The sequence below is a fragment of the Netta rufina genome (genome assembly GCF_964035555.1).
Source record: "Netta rufina genome assembly, chromosome: 13".
NCBI classification, from domain to species: domain Eukaryota; kingdom Metazoa; phylum Chordata; class Aves; order Anseriformes; family Anatidae; genus Netta; species Netta rufina.
This window is the reverse complement of record NC_140136.1, coordinates 18,649,216-18,667,925: the sequence shown is the minus strand read 5'-3', so window position 1 is coordinate 18,667,925 and position 18,710 is coordinate 18,649,216. Positions and strand designations below refer to the sequence as shown.

Sequence of the window (18,710 nt, the reverse complement as noted above, 5' to 3'; positions counted from 1 at the left end):
GAGGTCAGTGGCTACCTGACCTGAATTTAGACAACTGTATTAGAGAGGAAATTGGTTTTAGTATATAATTTCCTGAAACATCCTCAGGGAGTACACAGTTATGATTACATAGTAGCTTTAAATCAATGCAGCTGGAACAATATTTGTAATATTTGGCAGCTTAAAAATATTTTCTTAAACATTAAATTATGGATAACATTTTGGCTAATGACTCATTAGTATCATGATTGAAGTCAGGAATGAAGAACTGCATGTTTATGTAGCACAGATTCTACCAAATGGCTGGGTGAAGATACAATTACAAAGAATGACCACCTTTGAAAGGATTACTTGGCTAATTCATAGATAGGATAACAGCTTCTATTAAATTTTATTTTTGAAGAATTTTTTCTTTTGGAAAATTGAATAATGTAGATGAAACTCGGCTGAACAAAAAAGCAGAGTGGTCATGCTTTGTGTAGGGCATCCTACCCAGGATCAGGTAGTGAAACATTCTTGAGTTAATTGACTACAGAGTGCAGTTAATGCGCTATCAAACCATTAAAACATAGAAGTGTGACTAAATCTAGGCCAGGCAGTCTATTCAGAGTTCCTGTCTGAACAGATATGATAGAAAGCACATTCAGTTAGAAACTGAGGAGAAGCAAATGCAGAGGAAGAAAGAGCAAAAATACAGTAAGAGTTAGAGAAAATGGAAGTAAATGTTCAGTCCTTCCTTGTATTTTGCTTTGAATGTGTCTTAAATACCTGCAAGGACTGCTAAACAACTTGGAAGTTGCAGGTGTTTAGCAGTACCTATGCAAGCAAATGAATCAAGAGAAAAGAAATCTGGGCAATAAATGTGGAGGGGAGTAATGTTATTTGGACAAAAATACACTGCAAGTGAGGTTAAAGAAGCAATGATAACAAAAGTAGAAGTTTTTATATTCAAATAAGATTGAAAATCAAGAAATTACTTTGCTAGTAGTCCATCAGAATGAATTTGATGTAGATGTCAGACTAAAATTGCTTTAATATTGATGTAACCCCTGTGATACTGTAATGAATTGATAAATAGAATGGAATATATGCAAAGATTTTGTTGCTAAATAAGTGTTTAATGTGTGACTTGAATTTTACAGTGTGGTTAGGCCATGAACTAGGAAGCATCATTTAAAAAATAAGGATAGGCTAACAGAAAGTGTGAAGTTGAGGCTGGCTTACTCTGTATTGCTACTGTGAAGAGTTCTAACCAAGTTTTCCATCGATGGCATAGAGGTTGTATGTTACTTCCTATCAAAGAAAATAAAATGTCCACTTGCACATAAATAATCCTAGCTTGGTAGAGCAGTACCTATTAGATAATAATGTTACAATTAGGAGAGCTATAATCTAATTTTTGCTCTAAGGGGCAAAGCTAACAAAAATATACCAAAGAAATATGAACATCAAACCAGGCCCATTCTGCTCTTCCATTCAGTTAAATTACACCAAGGAAACATTTTTGTCTCTCAGTAGCAATTCTCATAAAAAGGTTGATTTGATATTATGCAGATCAAAGGGTAAAAAATAAATATCCAGAAAAAGATAATCCAGGTAGTATGACACTGTGTGCTGCAAAACTAAGCTAAGTCTGAGTTAGAGATTCTCTTTCAATTCCTTATAGCTTTGTACTCTTCTGAGAGTTAATCAGCACAGCTTTACTGATTCCATTTCTTTATTTTACCATGGATATTTCCTGTCCTTCAGAATTTCCTCTGTGTCTTTATTATTTTTGTGAAATGTGTCTGTTGTGAAAATCCTGTCTGGCAAAGCAAGACAGGCAAAAACTCTGCCCCAAGTTATTCTAGCTCAAGTTTCAAATCTGAACAATAAGTTTGAAAGTCCTTTTCGGTTACCTATTTTCCCCCTTTTTATAAGCTCTCTCTGATTTTTTTGAATAGAAAATGCAGATTTTAAGTTCAGTTATTTTTGTGAGGTCTGTTACCACTTACAAAATGCATTTTGCAATTGCCGTAAAAGAATGCTATACGCAGCTTCAGAAATTTCCAAAAGGTCTCACACTGCCATAGTCTCAGTAATGTGCTGCCAGCCAGCAACTCTTGGCATGTGCTCAACACGCTGAGCTTTCATAACCAACTGGTAGCTTTTTAATCAAGCTAGATGTGAAAAATCCGATATTCCTTTGTGTGAAGAAAGAACGATTGAGGATATGTAATAAATACATTTAAAAAAAAAAAACCACACACACACACACACAAAAAAAAAACAAACAGATTTTAGAATTTTCACTTTAAGCTTATAGTGAGTAGAAAAATTAGACGTTAAAAACAAATGAACTTTAAAATGCAGTTGGGTTACATTATGGCATCCTTTGAATAGCTTACATAAGCTTACTTCCTAGATACAGTATTTTAAGGGTTTTTGAGGAGTTTGTGATTCATGCCAAGATGGTAGGAAACAGAATTCATGCAGCACTGGGGGAAAATGAAATACTCTTGAGGGAAATAATCTAATGAACAGTTGATTTTGTAAGTTCATCTTGTGCATGGGGATGGACGGTGCCTCTACATAGTCTCTCACCTGGTAAGGGTGCAAAATGTACATTGTTTCATCAGATGTATTGCAAAATCCTTGCAGTAACTACTTTATACCACATAAGTCTCACTTTTTTTTTCTTTGTATTAACTGATGTATAAAAATACAGCTTGGAATCAATTCAAAGCATCAATTTGCATGTTTAAGCAGTGTGCTTAAGTACTTTGTTGCATTGTGAGCCAGATGATATGTTAGTGAAGAGAAGCTCTTAAATTTTTATTCTGTAGAGAGAGAATTTGAAAAGAAAATTGGCAAACTTTGTCGTTCTCTTTCATTCACAGACACAGCAGTTGAGGCTGACAAGAAATAGTTTTGAAAGAACACCACTGAATCAAACAATCTGTAAGTTTAAACTAAAAACAGTATGAGAAAGGGAGTTTGATGGGAGATTGTGTCATCTTATAACATAGCTGCAGGAGGTTGAGCGAAGGCTTGAGAACTCTATGAAAGTGCCAGTGAGGGGGCAGAAGAGAAGAAAGTATGTGCATCTTATGCAGAAGAAGAGAATTAAGTTCAGAGAGGTGATGAAATGTTAACAGGCTAGGAGTTTATATTGCGTGGAAACTTAGCAGTAGATATCACTAGTTAGAACAGTGTTTTTAATATTCAACATGTACTACTCCATAGGCACTATGAAGATGTTTCATTTTACAATTCAGTTTTGAAAACAAATTCAAATGGTTGCAGAGATTAACCTCTACAGAATTTACCACAGGTTTGGAATTTCTACCACAACCCACAAGAAAAAATGTCCTCAGTTTATGTGGATTGGCAGCTGCAAAACAGCTTGTACCTCTTTCCTAACTTTTAAAAAGACAGAATCACTTCCATTTGTCCTCAGACCATGAGCCTCTGGAAAAGGCTAATTTTATATAAAGGACGTTTTTATGTAGTCAAAGCATTTAAAATATGGGAACTTTAAGGTCCTAAAACTATGATATGGAGTAGAAAGACTTCACTACCTTTATATTATTTATAGTTGGCATCTAGTGGGCAAAAATAAATATCATTGGGATTAATAAGCAAGTTAAGGATACAGCAGCTCTAAAGCATGTAACATCAAGTATGCACAACCTTAGTTAAGCCAATCAAAATGTAAAATGGCTTAATTCCTGTGCATTGATAAAAGTAATATTTGTTTTAATTGTATTTTGTATCTTTGTATTAAATTACTTCCACTTTAAAGTAATGCTAAATACTATTTCCAAACAATAACAATGTATGCAAAATACTAGAAACATACTTGAAATGAAAATAGATGTACAGCAAGTATATGATATGTTTCTATTGGAAGTTTTTATTACTTGACAAATGCAAATTTTTAAAAATATAAAGTAGATCAAGAAGGACAAAGAAACTACCAGTTTTTAAAGGAAAACTACCTAGGATATGCCACATTATCTAAGAAATCTTCCCAACCCTCATGTCCTAACACATTCTAAAGCTCTTCTAAAACATTTAAGTGTTGAAGCCTTTAAAGGTACTACACAGATATAAATATATGCAGAAGCAGTGGCCAGACAGCAGGGAGATTCTATCAACACTCCTACCAGGAAAAATTAGGGAGAACTCAGCCATTTTCAGTTGCATTTGTGATCTACCAGCAGGTGAATTAGTATGCTCAGTGTTCCAGCTGAGCTGCTTTCTTTTGTACTGTTTATTACTTGGCTGTCTGGTGTGAAACAACCTATATAAGGACTGTGTGAGGAATCCAGAAGTATTTGGTAGAATGCATCAACATCTACTTGTGCCTATTAAACCTCAAAGAATGATGATTTTAGAGAAAAAAAAAAAAAAAGATGAATACCACTGTTTCAATTCTGAATTTTAATTTCAGAATTTCTGTAAAGTATTTTTATTTGATATTTTGAAATAAATATACCACTTTCATAACACAAATCATCACTATATGGTATAAAACAGATTATCTCATGAGTTATTCCACTTACTCTATCAAAATATTTTTTTTCCATTGGCCATAAATCTTGAGGCAAATGTTTTTATACACAGTTGTACTGTAGCAATTTCTGTGCCTAATTAATATAAAGGTTAGGTCATGTTATGTTAATTTAGACAATCATTGTATGCAGTTCTAGCTGCAGCATTAATATGAACACAAATGTCTTGATGTGAAAGTCAGTCTAGTGCTTATGAAAGTGAAAAGGAAGAACTGAGAGGCTAAAATTTGTTTATATTATGTCTTGTCCTTCAGTACAGCAATCAATTCCTAAGTCCTTCAATTGAGAGCAATGTGTATGTAATGAGGTATATATGTGATGCAAGGGAAATGATTAGATATATTCAAAGTAGAGAATGCTGGATTAGGAATCCTGAGCTGTTTTCATGATTGTTCTGCTGATATACTGCAAGCCTGGGGACAGCAACATTACTAATTTCAAGCCTTCATTGTGAAGTACCTTGATCTTATTTTATGGAGATGCCGAATTCTTTCATGTTCATACAAGTGAAAGAAAGAGCAGAGTTGGGGGAGAGTGGAACAACTTAAATGAGTTTTATAGGTATGAAATAAATGCATCTCTGAATTGCTTGATTTTTTTTTTATTGTTTTTTGAAGAAATATGTCTTGCAGAAGACCCATATTACAAAATGATTAACATATTCTTGTCAACGAGCTCAGGGAGATCATTGCTAGCTATCCTTTCAGTCTTTGAAAGATATGGAATTAATGGGACTCTTTACGTGCTTAATGTGGAAGAGCTGGTTTTGTACCTTACTGAACTGAGATCTAAAGCCCATCTGTTTTAGTCACTGAAAATTCCATGAGGTCTAACTGTTGTGTCAGTCCAGCATCAGAGAGTGGAAGCAGGAGACTCTGCAGAGCTCAGGTAATAGACACAGATTTATGAGGTGGGAATCACAGTTGTACCATGCCATTTGGGATAGTATGTGCTATCTCATACCATATATCATATTGATGCAGATCTCTGTCAGTCAGATTTGTACAGCATCCATCACAAAGCGTTAGTGCATAAGCTGTGTGAAGCAGCTACAAATTGCTAGGCTACAAACTTCAGGTTTGATTTTATAAGAAGGGAATATCAAATGTGAACACAAAGAAGGTATTATCCCTTTTATACACAGTTGCAAAGCCACTACTGGAATACTACTTTTAGGCCATCTACCATTTAAGAAGGATGAAATCTTTAAATAAATAAATAAATAAGATATATACTTTAACAGAGAAGTTTAGTAAGATAAGTGATGGCTTGGTCTCGGAGTATTGGTAGGGTTGAGAGAACTGGCAGAGGAGCTGGCCAAGCCACTGTCCATCATTTATCAGCAGTCCTGGCGATCGGGGGAGGTCTCAGTTGACTGGCAGCTAGCAAATGTGATGCCCATCTACAAGAAGGGCCGGAGGGCAGACCCGGGAAACTACAGGCCTGTCAGTTTGACCTCAGTGCCAGGGAAGCTCATGGAGCAGATCTTCCTGAGAGTCATCACGCAGCACTTGCAGGGCAAGCAGGCGATCAGGCCCAGTCAGCATGGCTTTATGAAAGGCAGGTCCTGCTTGACAAACCTGATCTCCTTCTATGACAAAGTGACGCGCTGGGTGGATGAGGGAAAGGCTGTGGGTGTGGTCTACCTTGACTTCAGCAAGGCTTTTGACACCGTCTCCCACAGCATTCTCCTCAAGAAACTGGCTGCTCTTGGCTTGGACTGGCGCACGCTTCGTTGGGTTAGAAACTGGCTGGATAGCCGGGCCCAAAGAGTCGTGGTGAATGGAGCCAAGTCCAGTTGGAGGCCAGTCACTAGTGGCGTCCCCCAGGGCTCGGTGCTGGGGCCGGTCCTCTTTAATATCTTCATCGATGATCTGGACGAGGGCATCGAGTGCACCCTCAGTAAGTTTGCAGATGACACCAAGTTAGGTGCGTGTGTCGATCTGCTTGAGGGTAGGAAAGCTCTGCAGGAGGATCTGGATAGGCTGCACCGATGGGCTGAGGTCAACTGCATGAAGTTCAACAAGGCCAAGTGCCGGGTCCTGCACCTGGGGCGCAATAACCCCAAGCAGAGCTACAGGCTGGGAGAGGAATGGTTGGAGAGCTGCCAGGCAGAGAAGGACCTGGGAGTGATGGTGGATAGTCGGCTGAATATGAGCCAGCAGTGTGCTCAGGTGGCCAAGAAGGCCAACGGCATCCTGGCTTGTATCAGGAACAGTGTGACCAGCAGGGCTAGGGAGGTGATCGTCCCCCTGTACTCAGCTCTGGTGAGGCCGCATCTCGAGTACTGTGTTCAGTTTTGGGCCCCTCGCTACAAGAAGGACATCGAGGTGCTTGAGCGGGTGCAGAGAAGGGCGACGAAGCTGGTGAGGGGCCTGGAGAACAAGTCCTACGAGGAGCGGCTGAGGGAGCTGGGCTTGTTCAGCCTGGAGAAGAGGAGACTCAGGGGCGACCTTATCGCTCTCTATAGGTACCTCAAGGGAGGCTGTAGCGAGGTGCGGGTTGGTCTGTTCTCCCACGTGCCTGGTGACAGGACGAGGGGGAATGGGCTTAAGTTGATCCAGGGGAGTTTTAGGTTAGATGTTAGGAAGAACTTCTTTACTGAAAGGGTTGTGAGGCATTGGAACAGGCTGCCCAGGGAAGTGGTGGAGTCACCATCCCTGGAAGTCTTCAAAAGACATTTAGATGTAGAGCTTAGGGATATGGTTTAGTGGGGACTGCTAGCGTTAGGTCAGAGGTTGGACTCGATGATCTTGAGGTCTCTTCCAACCTAGAAATTCTGTGATTCTGTGATTCTGTTTTTCTCATAGTAAGCAACTCTTCAATCTAATAGGTAAAGATACAGCAGCAGGTCTTAAACTGATATTACAAGCAGGATGCAAATTTGAACAACATAATCAACTATTGAAACACTTAGCTGTGAAGGTGGTTGGCTCTCTTTTATAGCAAGTCTTTAAATCCCGGCTGAATTCCTCTCCAGGCAATACAGTGCATCTCAGTTATCGTGGACTCGATGCAGAAGTTGCTGGTGAGATGCAGAGGAGGTCAGATCATGTGGCTGTTGTCCCTTCTGGTCTAAAAGCTTTTGAGTTGGAGGCACAGAATTCTGTTAATATCTTAATGGTAGCCTGTTTCTCGATGTGCCAAGAGATTCAGCTAGTCAGAAAAAAGTTCAAAACAGCTGTTGCTTAAATGTCATCTGATTGTATTTAAGCAGAAAACAATTTAGAGAAGTACTATCTAGACATCCTAATCAAGATGTGTCTCTATTGTACTGGACACTTAGTTTGTGCAGTAAAATATAGTCCTGGATATTGGGAATTGCTTGTGGAAATTGAAAGGGATTTTAAATCACTCATGGAAATTTTCTGTTACGGTTCCAGAATGAGTTAAACTATTTTTAATGACCAGAGGGATTAGTCATTTCTGAAGAAGGGAAGAAAATTACAGCCTGGAGAATAAACATGATGAGATTGTTATTTTTATTTATTTATTTATTTATTTATTTATTTTAATGAAAAGATTCAGATTGAGCAAATTTATCAATAACTATGATGAGCAAATGTTTAACCTTTAGATTTGGTTTGTGTTTGCATTCCAAACTAATATAATTAGAGAAGCTTAAACATATGTGAATGTTGAACATATGTTTACAGAGTAATTATGTTTAACATCAGGAAGTTCACAAAACATTTTCTATATTCCTGTGTTAAGTACTCTTTTGCATTAGTATTTTCTAAATGTCATGTTGAATAGTACATTAAATTCTAGGTTCTTTCTAAGTTGTCTGAGGTAGCTGTTTTACAGAGATTTTGTTTTTTTCTCAGCTGTAGTAATTTCTTGCATTTAACCAGTGTTATTATTTCCATATATCATTTTACTGTGACATCTTCTAGTAGGCCAACAGAGTAAGGTATTAATAAACTGCATGACTAAGCAAGTTTCTTACTGTAGCTATACTTGCATGTTTCAAAAGTGCCAGCTTGTATAAACAGCCCTTGCTACTACAATTTCACCTTTGTACAGGCTTACCTTTGTTCAAAGCATACTGAGCCTGCCAGTGATTAACAAGGCTTGGCTAACATAGTTTATTGCATCATGCACTTTTAATATTGCACCTCTTGTCACCAGTGGAGGGTAGGGGGAAAAAAACAGCAAGTTTCTGCAATCAGCTTGTTCATCTGACCTCTCCATAGGCCTGAGTGCTCACAGTCCTTCCCTCGAGCAGGCTTTTGCAGGAATGAGCAAAGCAGTATTACTAGAGCAAAAGGAGCTAGACACAGCACACCTGTACCCATGCTGAACCTAATTACACTGCACTAAACGTTGCCCTGCATTTGTGGGGTCCTGGGATCAGTGTCAACCCTCAACTGGCCCCATGAACATGCTGGGAGTGGATTAGGCTGTGTCCTGGGCACCACCACTTGGTGTTTGAATCCTCGTGTGGCAAAAGCTTGAGCTGAAGTGCTGGGCCTTCGCCCCTACCCTGCTGCAGAGAGATGGCGGGGTCAGGGCTGCCTGGGGCGCTGGGGAGCCCCTGCCCCAATACCTGCCTGAAGAAAAGGGGCCTGGGCTGACGGTGTGGGAATGTGCCTTTTACTCAGGGAACTGGCAATCAGTAACTGGAATCCCAAAGCCTTGCTTTTCACTATCTACCCTTATGTTAATGGAGCCAATTGTTATTACAAACTCCTCCAGAGCACTTTTTGGAATAATTTATTTATTTAACGGGCACACAAAACGAAACCCCGAGCCCATTGCAAGTGCTAGCCTGCCCTCTGCTGGCCCAGGCTGCCGTGGCACAGCGCTGTCCCCGCGCCATCACCCCCAGGCAGGGGAGAAACCAAACACCGCAGAACAAAACGCGAGGTAGGGCCGGAGCCCGGCGGCAGGCGGGGCCCCCGACAGGACCGGGCCGCCTGGCGGCGGGTGCCGCGGGGCCGCCCCTCCCGCCCCGTCCCTCCGGGCCCGGCCGGTCCCTCTCGGGTGCCCGTAGCGGGCGGGGCCGGGCCGTGGGCGGGCGGCGCGGCGGGGCGCAGCGGGCGGCCATGGCGGCGGGCAGCGCCATCCAGATCCCCAGCCGCCTGCCGCTGCTGCTCACCCATGAAGGCGTGCTGCTGCCCGGCTCCACCATGCGGACCAGCGTGGACTCGCCGCGCAACATGCAGCTGGTGCGCAGCCGGCTCCTGAAGGGCACCTCGCTGCGCAGCACCATCATCGGCGTCATCCCCAACACCAGCGACCCCACGTCCGACTGCGACGACCTGCCCTCCCTGCACAGGTACCGCCGGCACCTCCGCGAGCCGGGCCCTGGGGACGGGGCTCTGCGGCTCGGCCGCCCTGGGGCAGCCTCTGCCCTCCACGGAGCTTCTCCGGAGGTGTCGCCGTGGCAGGGACTGGGGGGCCGGCGCCTGCCAGAAAGTTGGGAAAGCGAGACCGGGGTGCAGGAGGGTAGCGCGGTGCGATAAAGCTTGGGGTCAATAAGGCTCTACCCGTTACTGGTTTTTGTTGTGCTTTAGTAACTAACGCAGGCAGAGAGCTAGGTTACTGAAAGCTAATTATATTTCTGTGGGATAAAGTACAAATAGAACTGATATGCTTTATTCCTTACAAAACTTTGTTGCGTTAGCGGATTCAGTAACATGTTGCAATAATGTATTTTAATTCTGCTTAAGCAGGTAGTTTAATCATAGTTCAGTCAGACAAATGCGAACTAAAACGTTAATTCTGGATGAGACAGACAATTTCACTGAAGAACAGTAGTTTACAAACACCCCATTTTCTAGTGCAAATAGTTCAAGCAGAAATGTAAGCATTCCTGTCCTGTTCCGAGATCCTTTCAATAATTTATGAAAAAGCTACTTGTTCCCAAAAAGGATGTTTGTATTATATTGCTATTGTTAGTTTGTCAGTTACTGCGTTGCTTTTCGAGTTTTAAGGTTTGGTTTTGTTGATCTGCGTGCAAAAGAGGTCACGTAATTCTGTTACCTTTGTTGAAAATGAACTACGACCTCAGAGGTCCTACAGTTCAGTTTCTTGTTGGTAAGGGACACATGAAATGTTCTGTGGAAGGTGCCAAGTAATACAAAATGTGTTCTGTTTTTAGGATTGGCACTGCTGCTCTGGCAGTCCAGGTGGTTGGTAGCAACTGGCCCAAGCCCCATTATACATTGCTGGTTACGGGCCTCTGCCGATTCCAGATACTGCAGCTGCTGAAAGAGAAGCCGTATCCAGTTGCTGAAGTTGAACAGTTGGATCGACTTGAGCAGTTTACTAATCAGCATAAATCTGAGGAGGAGCTTGGAGAGTTGTCAGAGCAATTCTATAAGTATGCAGTACAGGTAAATTATTCTAATCCTATTTAGTATATCAGTTCATTTCTGCTTGTACTTAGACTTTTCTCTTTGTTTCTTCTTGTTGCCTTTCTCTCCCCCTCTATCATGTTTTTCAGTGACGGCCAGTTTCAGTTCTACTAGAAAATAAAGTTTTGATATAGCTTAAGGTTTCTGTTTTGGGTTCCAGGATCTCAGTACAGTTCATTGCAGGATGGTTCTAACATGCGTATATTACTATTCCAATAGCTTGATGCTGTTTCATATATAGTAATGCAATAAGTATACTCTAGTAAAAGGAACACTTGAATAGACGTTTTTTTCCAGGATTCATGATATGCATAACTGATTTATTTACTTTTAAGTATACATTACGGTATTTGTTAATTTTAAGTATATTATTAAATGGGAAAAAATGTATAGAATCTTTATTATAAACCATTATAAACCCAGGGTATATTGAATTTGTGTTTAAAGGAAGTGGAAAAGAAAAATGATAATAGCCTTAAGGGAACTGCAAATGTTTGTAATCAGGATGTTTGGGGGCTACTAGGAGATGTAGGCATTGAAAAAAGCACTGGGAACTATGATAATACTTTTGAACTTCTTGAACCAGCAGAAAGCCCAAAGTCTCAATTGTGCTATGCTGTGTTAATGCCTCTTCTGCATGCATTTTTTTTCCTATGTTTTTGGTAAAGCATCTAGACATTTTTTTCGTACCAATACTTAAAGATGCACTGCTTTTTAGGTCAGATAGTTGCTTACATAATTTAAAAAGAAATATCAACGACTACAAATACTGTCCATTGTGTGCTCATTACAGTTGGTTGAGATGCTGGATATGTCTGTTCCTGCAGTTGCAAAGCTGAGACGTCTTCTGGACAACCTGCCTAGAGAAGCTTTGCCAGATATACTTACTTCTATCATCCGTACATCCAACCAAGAGAAGCTTCAGGTATTATGTCCTTAAACTATTTAAGGAGAATTAGGTGTTGGCTATTTTCTTATAGTTAATCACTTTTTAGATAATTTTGAAGTTGCTTACACATGATATTGAACAGCAATAATGTCATGCTAGGAAGTATTTGTGTTACAACTGATAGCGAATACATTTAACAAATTTCATGCTGTTGTTTAAAATATTTTTCCTTATGTCGTTATGTCAGAATTCACCTAAAAGTTAAATATTAGTTAGTGCTGGAAACAGATCATTTTATACAACCAGAAATAGAACATGGATTTCCCCATCCATGGTAAAAATTATAAATCTATCTTTAAATTGTGTTGAAATCTTGCTTGTCAGAGTTGACAGATCACTATATATTTAATGCTAACAATTCCAGAATCAGGTTCCTTTTAATCATTTTAAAAAACATTTAAACATGTGGCTTTTTTTAAATATTGAGACACTAGTGAAATTTGCATCTTATGTTACAATAATATTATATAAAAATAATACTTATGTTAGGATACTTACTAGTCTTCCTATAGTTAATTGCTGTTTTTGTGAGTTGTGTTCCTTTTCTTTTGTCACTGCCAGTGCTATGAATTCAACCTTGAATTGAAAGCGTAACATAAATTGTTTCAGAGTACAACAGTTAAAAATAAATGCAGTACTTTGAAGTGAAGTTGTGCACTGTAATACAACCTCCTGCTGGAGGAAGGTACATCAAACAACAAATTTACTGTGTCCAGTTTTTGTCTGAAGTGATAAAGAAGAGAGCAAGCAGTGGAAGCTGTGGAAGTAGCATCAGATTCTATCCATTTCCACACATGAACATAATTAAACATGAGAATGAAATACTGTATAAAGTCAAAAACAACAACAACAAAACAAACAAACAAAACCCAACAGCTTAATGCACAAGGTGATTTTTTCTTGGTTAGCTGAGGAGATCATGCTGTAGTTTTTTCAAGAGAGAGCTCTTTTCTGAGGCTCTGTAACTGAGAAATAGAATGCTGGTAGATGTTTGCCACAGAAAATGTAACTGAACTAACAAGGCACTTTAAAAATGGGACAAACTTTTGTTCTTTGAGGTACTTTGTAATTTTGGCATACAGACCTTAAGGCTAGATTTTGTATCCTGTAATCTCTTTCATTTTTTATTTCTTTTTTCCCAAACCATCTATTTCATAACAGTGATCAAAAAACAGTAACAGCATCAACAGGGTTTTCCTTCCCCACATTGATAATCCATTGGTGTGAACGTGTTGGTTTCTTATAACTCTGTGCTCTTAGATTTTAGATGCTGTTAGGCTGGAGGAGCGATTCAAGATGACTATACCATTGCTTGTTAGACAAATTGAAGGACTGAAGCTGCTTCAAAAAACAAGAAAACCCAAACAGGATGATGATAAAAGGGTATGGACCTTTATGTCTGGGATACTTAAATATCGTAAATATAAAGCTGCACTTTTAAACAGGCTGATGAACATATATGATTGTGATTTGTGCAAAGTGTTGATCTGTGGCCACAATGTCTCATGGTCATTCTGTATCAGCAGAGAACACCCAGCTGGCAACTTTGGTTGTTCAGGTACCTAACAAAGAAAACATTCTTTTAAAGTTACCCAGGCATTGTTTCTTTTAATCTGGGCATTTTCTGACTTTGAATAAATGCTCTTTTTTTTTTTTTTTTTTTTTCTTTAAAGAATCATCTGATGACCAGTATACACACATGGTATGTGCATACTGTGCAGTGAGATTTGTACAATTTATTAATAGCATTGAAGGTGAATGACAGCTTTTTGAAATGCAGATATGTGTTTGAAATATAAATGCGTGTTGTGAAATGTAGTTGGCTAAACTGGGGCAACCTAGACTTGCTGCATCTAATTATATATATGCAATTTAGAAATCAGGAAGTAATTGAGAAATGAAAAAGAGTAAGAGAGATGACTTATCTGTTTTGTAAAGATTATCCTTATTCTGCCCAATACTATGGGCTGCAATGCTAAGCCATTCAAAATATCACAGTTACTCTTCTAAATTTTGTCCTGGTCTTCTGTTACCTATTAGATAAGACGACAAATGCACTTAGCGAATAATGTACAGTAAAATAAAAACTAACTTTTTTAAAGTTATACCAGCAACACCTTTTCAAGTATTTTAGTGGATTAAAATCTGACTTTTTCTATTAAGTGGGCTTTCCGAAAATCTTGCATGTTTTTCTTATGGTTTCTATTCAAAGTCCAAGTACCCACCTTCTTAAAAAAAAATAAAAAATGGTGCTATTCTGTGGCTTTCTGTTATCTATTTCATAGGTTGTAGCTATTCGTCCTAATAGAAGAATCAATCACATTCCAAGCACTGCAGAAGATGAGGAGGAGGAGGAAGATCATGATGATGTTGTTATGCTGGAAAAAAAGATAAGAACATCCAGTATGTCAGAACAAGCTCTTAAAGTTTGTCTTAAGGAAATAAAGAGGTAGGAGACTTTGAAATGAGGGTTTCATTTCTTTCTCTTAGAAAGAAATATTGCTTTAGCCTTTTACATGATTATGTATTTGTGTTGGTTGTGTTTTAGAAACAATTCTTAGCATTTTGGTAAAGTGCTACTTTTTACTTACAAATTTCATCATTTTGTCTTTTTGTCATCTTGTCGGATTTTCCAAATACAAAGTCTTCTATGTGTGGATTATAAATTAATAAAGCATTAAATTGTAGGCTCTAAACCTCTATGTTATATAGTGAAAAAGTAAAAGAAAAGGGTGGGGACAAATAATACCACTGCTGTTAATAATTAGTGGATTAAAAGATCCAGATACTAGTCTTTTTTTCCTCCTCCTTTGGTGTGGAGATAACTGGTATCGGTGGTAGAGGTGATGGTTAACAACCTCCTTGGTGATAATGTATATGCATTGTGTTGCATGCATTGTGTATGCATTGTATGCATAGGGATATGATACTTTTTTTTTTTTTTTTTTCCCCTTTTCTGGTTATATAATGCTAGTAAACTTGTTTTACATTCTGCAAAGACAATCTCCTGACTGATATAATAGTTATTTACTTTTTTAGTATTGCAGATGTTGGGAAGTTAAGAGGGTTTGCTAAATACCTTTCTTGTAGTACAGGAGAGTGTCTTTGCGGTTAGTTCTTCATTAGCCTTATGAAGTCTGTGCATGTACTTCCAGATTAAAGAAGATGCCGCAGTCAATGCCAGAATATGCTTTGACAAGAAATTACTTGGAACTTATGGTAGAATTGCCATGGAACAAGAGTACGAAAGGTAAATGCTTCTTTTATTGTTTGTCTTTTGCAGGGATGTTTTAGGACAAGTAGCTACAATGCAAAGACTGCATACTTCTCTCTTGCAAAAATTTTTTTCATTGCTTCATAGTAAAAATGTTATTAATGGTACTAAAGCCTCTCAGATTACCTTTTTTAAGATAAGATCTGTATACTGAATATTTTAGCCAAGTTTGGTTAAGAACAAGAAGGTGAAAAAGGAGAGTTGTAGTTTTTTGTTGTAAAAATTTTGAGCACAATAGAAAAAACCAAGTATCCTCTCAGCTTTTTACCACAGTTTTCAAAAGCTTTGAGTAGAGATTGATATTATTCTTATAAGAACAGGATGCAAAAATGGAAAACAATAAAAAGGTAGAAAATCAAGCCTGACTTTTCTTTCTGACCAACGTGAGTAGATTAATTGGGCAACATTACTTTCCAGAAAAGTGTTCTGCTGGGGTAAAGGGTTTTAGTTACTTCTAGCTTTTGAAGAATGAAGCTTTTAAATGACTTTTAAAACAATCTGATCTTAAACAGAAATTTAATATACCACACCATCAGAAACATGTCTTTTGCCTTCTTCGCACACATGGTCACAAATCTTGGCATTTTTGAACTAGACCCTTGTGTGTTCACGAATTTTCTTGTACATCTTTTTTCAGTTTAGTGATTAAAGAGAATATCTGCATACAAATGCAGTATTACGCAAAGAATCCCAAAGTGGGTAAAGTGTTTGTTGACTCTCATGTCCTGTTGGAGAAAGGTGCTCTTTAATCTTGCAGAATTATGCCATGTCACATGGTTTGAAGTTTTTCCTTGAAGCAAAGTTGCAAAGTTTGTTTTTGTGTTCATGTGAGTGATACTTTGGACTTCATAGATACAGTAAATAAAAATATACATGAATAGAAAAATGGAAAATCCAATTTAAAAATCCAGAAAATTATGGTAATTTTTTGTTCAGTGTTTCATTACAAAAAAAAATCACATGGTTGATGGGACTAATAACTGTTGTCTATATGCGAAACATGCACAATTATTGGTATGAGGAGGTTTGAATGTGCAGCCTGTAGAAGTTGAAAGGTAGGTGTGTGCAGAGTTGATAGACTTCATTACTTCCTGCCTTCTCTCTTTATGTTATAGAGGAAAGGACAGAGATTTGTGCTAAGCATTAGTTAATATTTGGATTCAATTTATCTCAAATTATGGCAACTGCAAAAGCTTAACTCTTCCAGTCCTAGTATCACAGGGGTATTTTATGTAGTGCATAAATGTTGTATAGCAAGTAAAGCCTGCCATTCAAGACAATGGGATCTTGCTTTGTTAGTCAGATGGTAGCATAAGTAGATGATGAAGAGGAGATAGGGATGAATTTGTCATTTGATAAGACCTGACAGGATCAGACTTGTTTCTGTAAGAAGCAAATGCTGAGAATTTTGTACATTGCTGAATTGCTGTTTCTGGACAAGTATAAAGTTCATTTGAACCAGATTTCAAATCTGTGACACAGCTGAAGGGTGTTTTGTTTGTGTGGTTTTTAATTCCATTATCAATAGTTTATAGTAATAGTAATTTATAGTTTATAGTTTTATAGTTTAAATAGCAATTTACTTTTCCTTATTAAAGAAAAAAGGATTATAAGAACTTTGTTTTAGTGAAACATTGTGTACAATCGTGTGTGTTGGGAGGATTCCATTAATGAACGTATTTGAGAATGTATTTGTTTCTGTGGTACTGTAGAATGAATCGTTTCCATTTCAAAGGGGAAATGTGCTGATATCCTTTCTGTTGTCAATGATCGATAGATCGACTAGAAATTCGTGCAGCTCGAATTCTTTTGGATAATGATCATTATGCTATGGAGAAGTTGAAGAAGAGAGTTTTGGAGTACTTAGCTGTCAGACAGCTTAAAAACAACCTCAAGGGACCCATTCTTTGTTTTGTGGGACCTCCAGGAGTTGGTAAAACTAGTGTTGGAAGATCAATTGCAAAGACTTTGGGTCGAGAATTCCACAGAATTGCCTTAGGAGGAGTCTGTGATCAGTCTGATATTCGAGGCCACAGGTAACAATTTACTCCTTTCCTACGTATATTTTTTTCTTTTATTACAGAACGTATCGATTATTTTAATTGTTCAGCTGATGTAGAGAGATTTTACTAATTTCAAACACTGGTAGTTATTAATTGATTTTCATTGGTATTCAGTAATATAATTTTAATAACAGGAGAGTATATTCAGTGTTGAGATAGGTATTTATCCTTCTGCTACTGCCCTTTATTGTAACAGTGGAGAACAGAATAATCACAAATGGATCTAGAAATGCAACACAAAAATCATGAACTGTGAACTTCACAAGTTTGTGCCTTAAGAATTGACATATGTTTGGGATAATTAAAAGTGCAGTTATATTTCTAAGCCATTTAATCTTCTGTTATTTTGGCCCTGTGTACTAAAATTCAGTAGAAAGTCTAATGCAAACAACTTTCTTAATATTGGATCTGATTTTTCTCCTTTGAAGGGGAGCGCAAAGATTTAGTTACAAAAAGTAGTGTTTTATCAACAATTCAGTACTTTATAACAATGTTTGATACTAAAGCCAGAATAAAAACTGTAAGTGATGCTTAAAAATTGCTCAGGAATAACAACTGAGTTATTAATAGTATTTCAAACTTGTTGGTGTACTACTTTTCCGTTTTTACAAGGAACTTAAGCTGAAAGACTTCAAAGAAGATTTTTCGGTTAACTTTCCTTAGGACTTTTGTTTTCATCTTACATCTCTTTACACCTTAATCTTCTAAACCATTTGTTTATATCAGTTTGTTTTCCATACCTCACAACTGGAAGCATAACGAATGGGTAATGTAGATAAGTAACTGCTAAACATCAGTGCAGCATTTTTGGTTCTGTTAACCATCTTCTGTGCTTACTGCATGCAGTGTAAGAAGTTTGGAATAATGAATTTGTTGGGGCTCTACAGATCTGTAAAACAATGAGATTTCTCCTTACAGCAGTTGGCAAATAATTGCAAATTAAAATTGGTTCTTTGTTGATGCCGTGTAGCAGATAATTTTGCCCCATGGCTGTGCTGCTGTTTTCAGCTCTCAGAATACACCGTCAGTGTTGCTTCGGTTCCAGATTATCCTGTGATTTCTTTTTGTTTTCAAGGCATAAAAAAGACCTTGGTATTCTTATTACTTCACTACTGATTTTAATGAAAACTTAAATGCCTAACAAAAGTTTATTTTGTGGTATCAAACTTGTCAGCATGTAAGCTCGTTGTATGAGTGAGCACATTGGCGTGGTCGAAGTTCAGAGTCCCAGCTGGGAACTGGGGAATCTTGTGATGAAACTCTTGTGCATAAACTTCTAGGAATCCAGGATGTAATGTATTACTAGGAATCTAGCGTTTAATATATTATTGATCAGTCGCTTCTTCACCCAGAACATGGGAGAAAAAGTATTGAAACAGTGGTTTTGTACTTGATAACAACTTAAAATTCAGAGTTGTTTTGTAGACCTTTGGTTGAGCTCCCTTGGGAAAATGAGTAATACGTGTTTATTCCTATACGCATTCTTCTGTCACAAATCTGCAGGGTTTTGTTTTCCACTGTTGGACA

The 18,710-nt window shown here is 38.1% G+C and overlaps 1 protein-coding gene across 1 annotated transcript in view; it reads left to right on the top strand.

Moving 5' to 3' along the window:
• The first annotated feature begins 9,457 nt into the window (after positions 1-9,457).
• The window catches only part of LONP2 (lon peptidase 2, peroxisomal), a 40,918-nt gene continuing 31,665 nt past the window's right edge, over positions 9,458-18,710 (top strand). Inside the window, exons 1-7 of the mRNA XM_084294737.1 lie at positions 9,458-9,816; positions 10,642-10,876; positions 11,691-11,822; positions 13,107-13,229; positions 14,132-14,295; positions 15,002-15,096; positions 16,898-17,156. Of these exons, the coding sequence (XP_084150863.1) occupies positions 9,584-9,816; positions 10,642-10,876; positions 11,691-11,822; positions 13,107-13,229; positions 14,132-14,295; positions 15,002-15,096; positions 16,898-17,156 (1,241 nt within the window). The 5' untranslated portion in view covers positions 9,458-9,583. The remainder of the gene's footprint in view (positions 9,817-10,641; positions 10,877-11,690; positions 11,823-13,106; positions 13,230-14,131; positions 14,296-15,001; positions 15,097-16,897; positions 17,157-18,710) is intronic.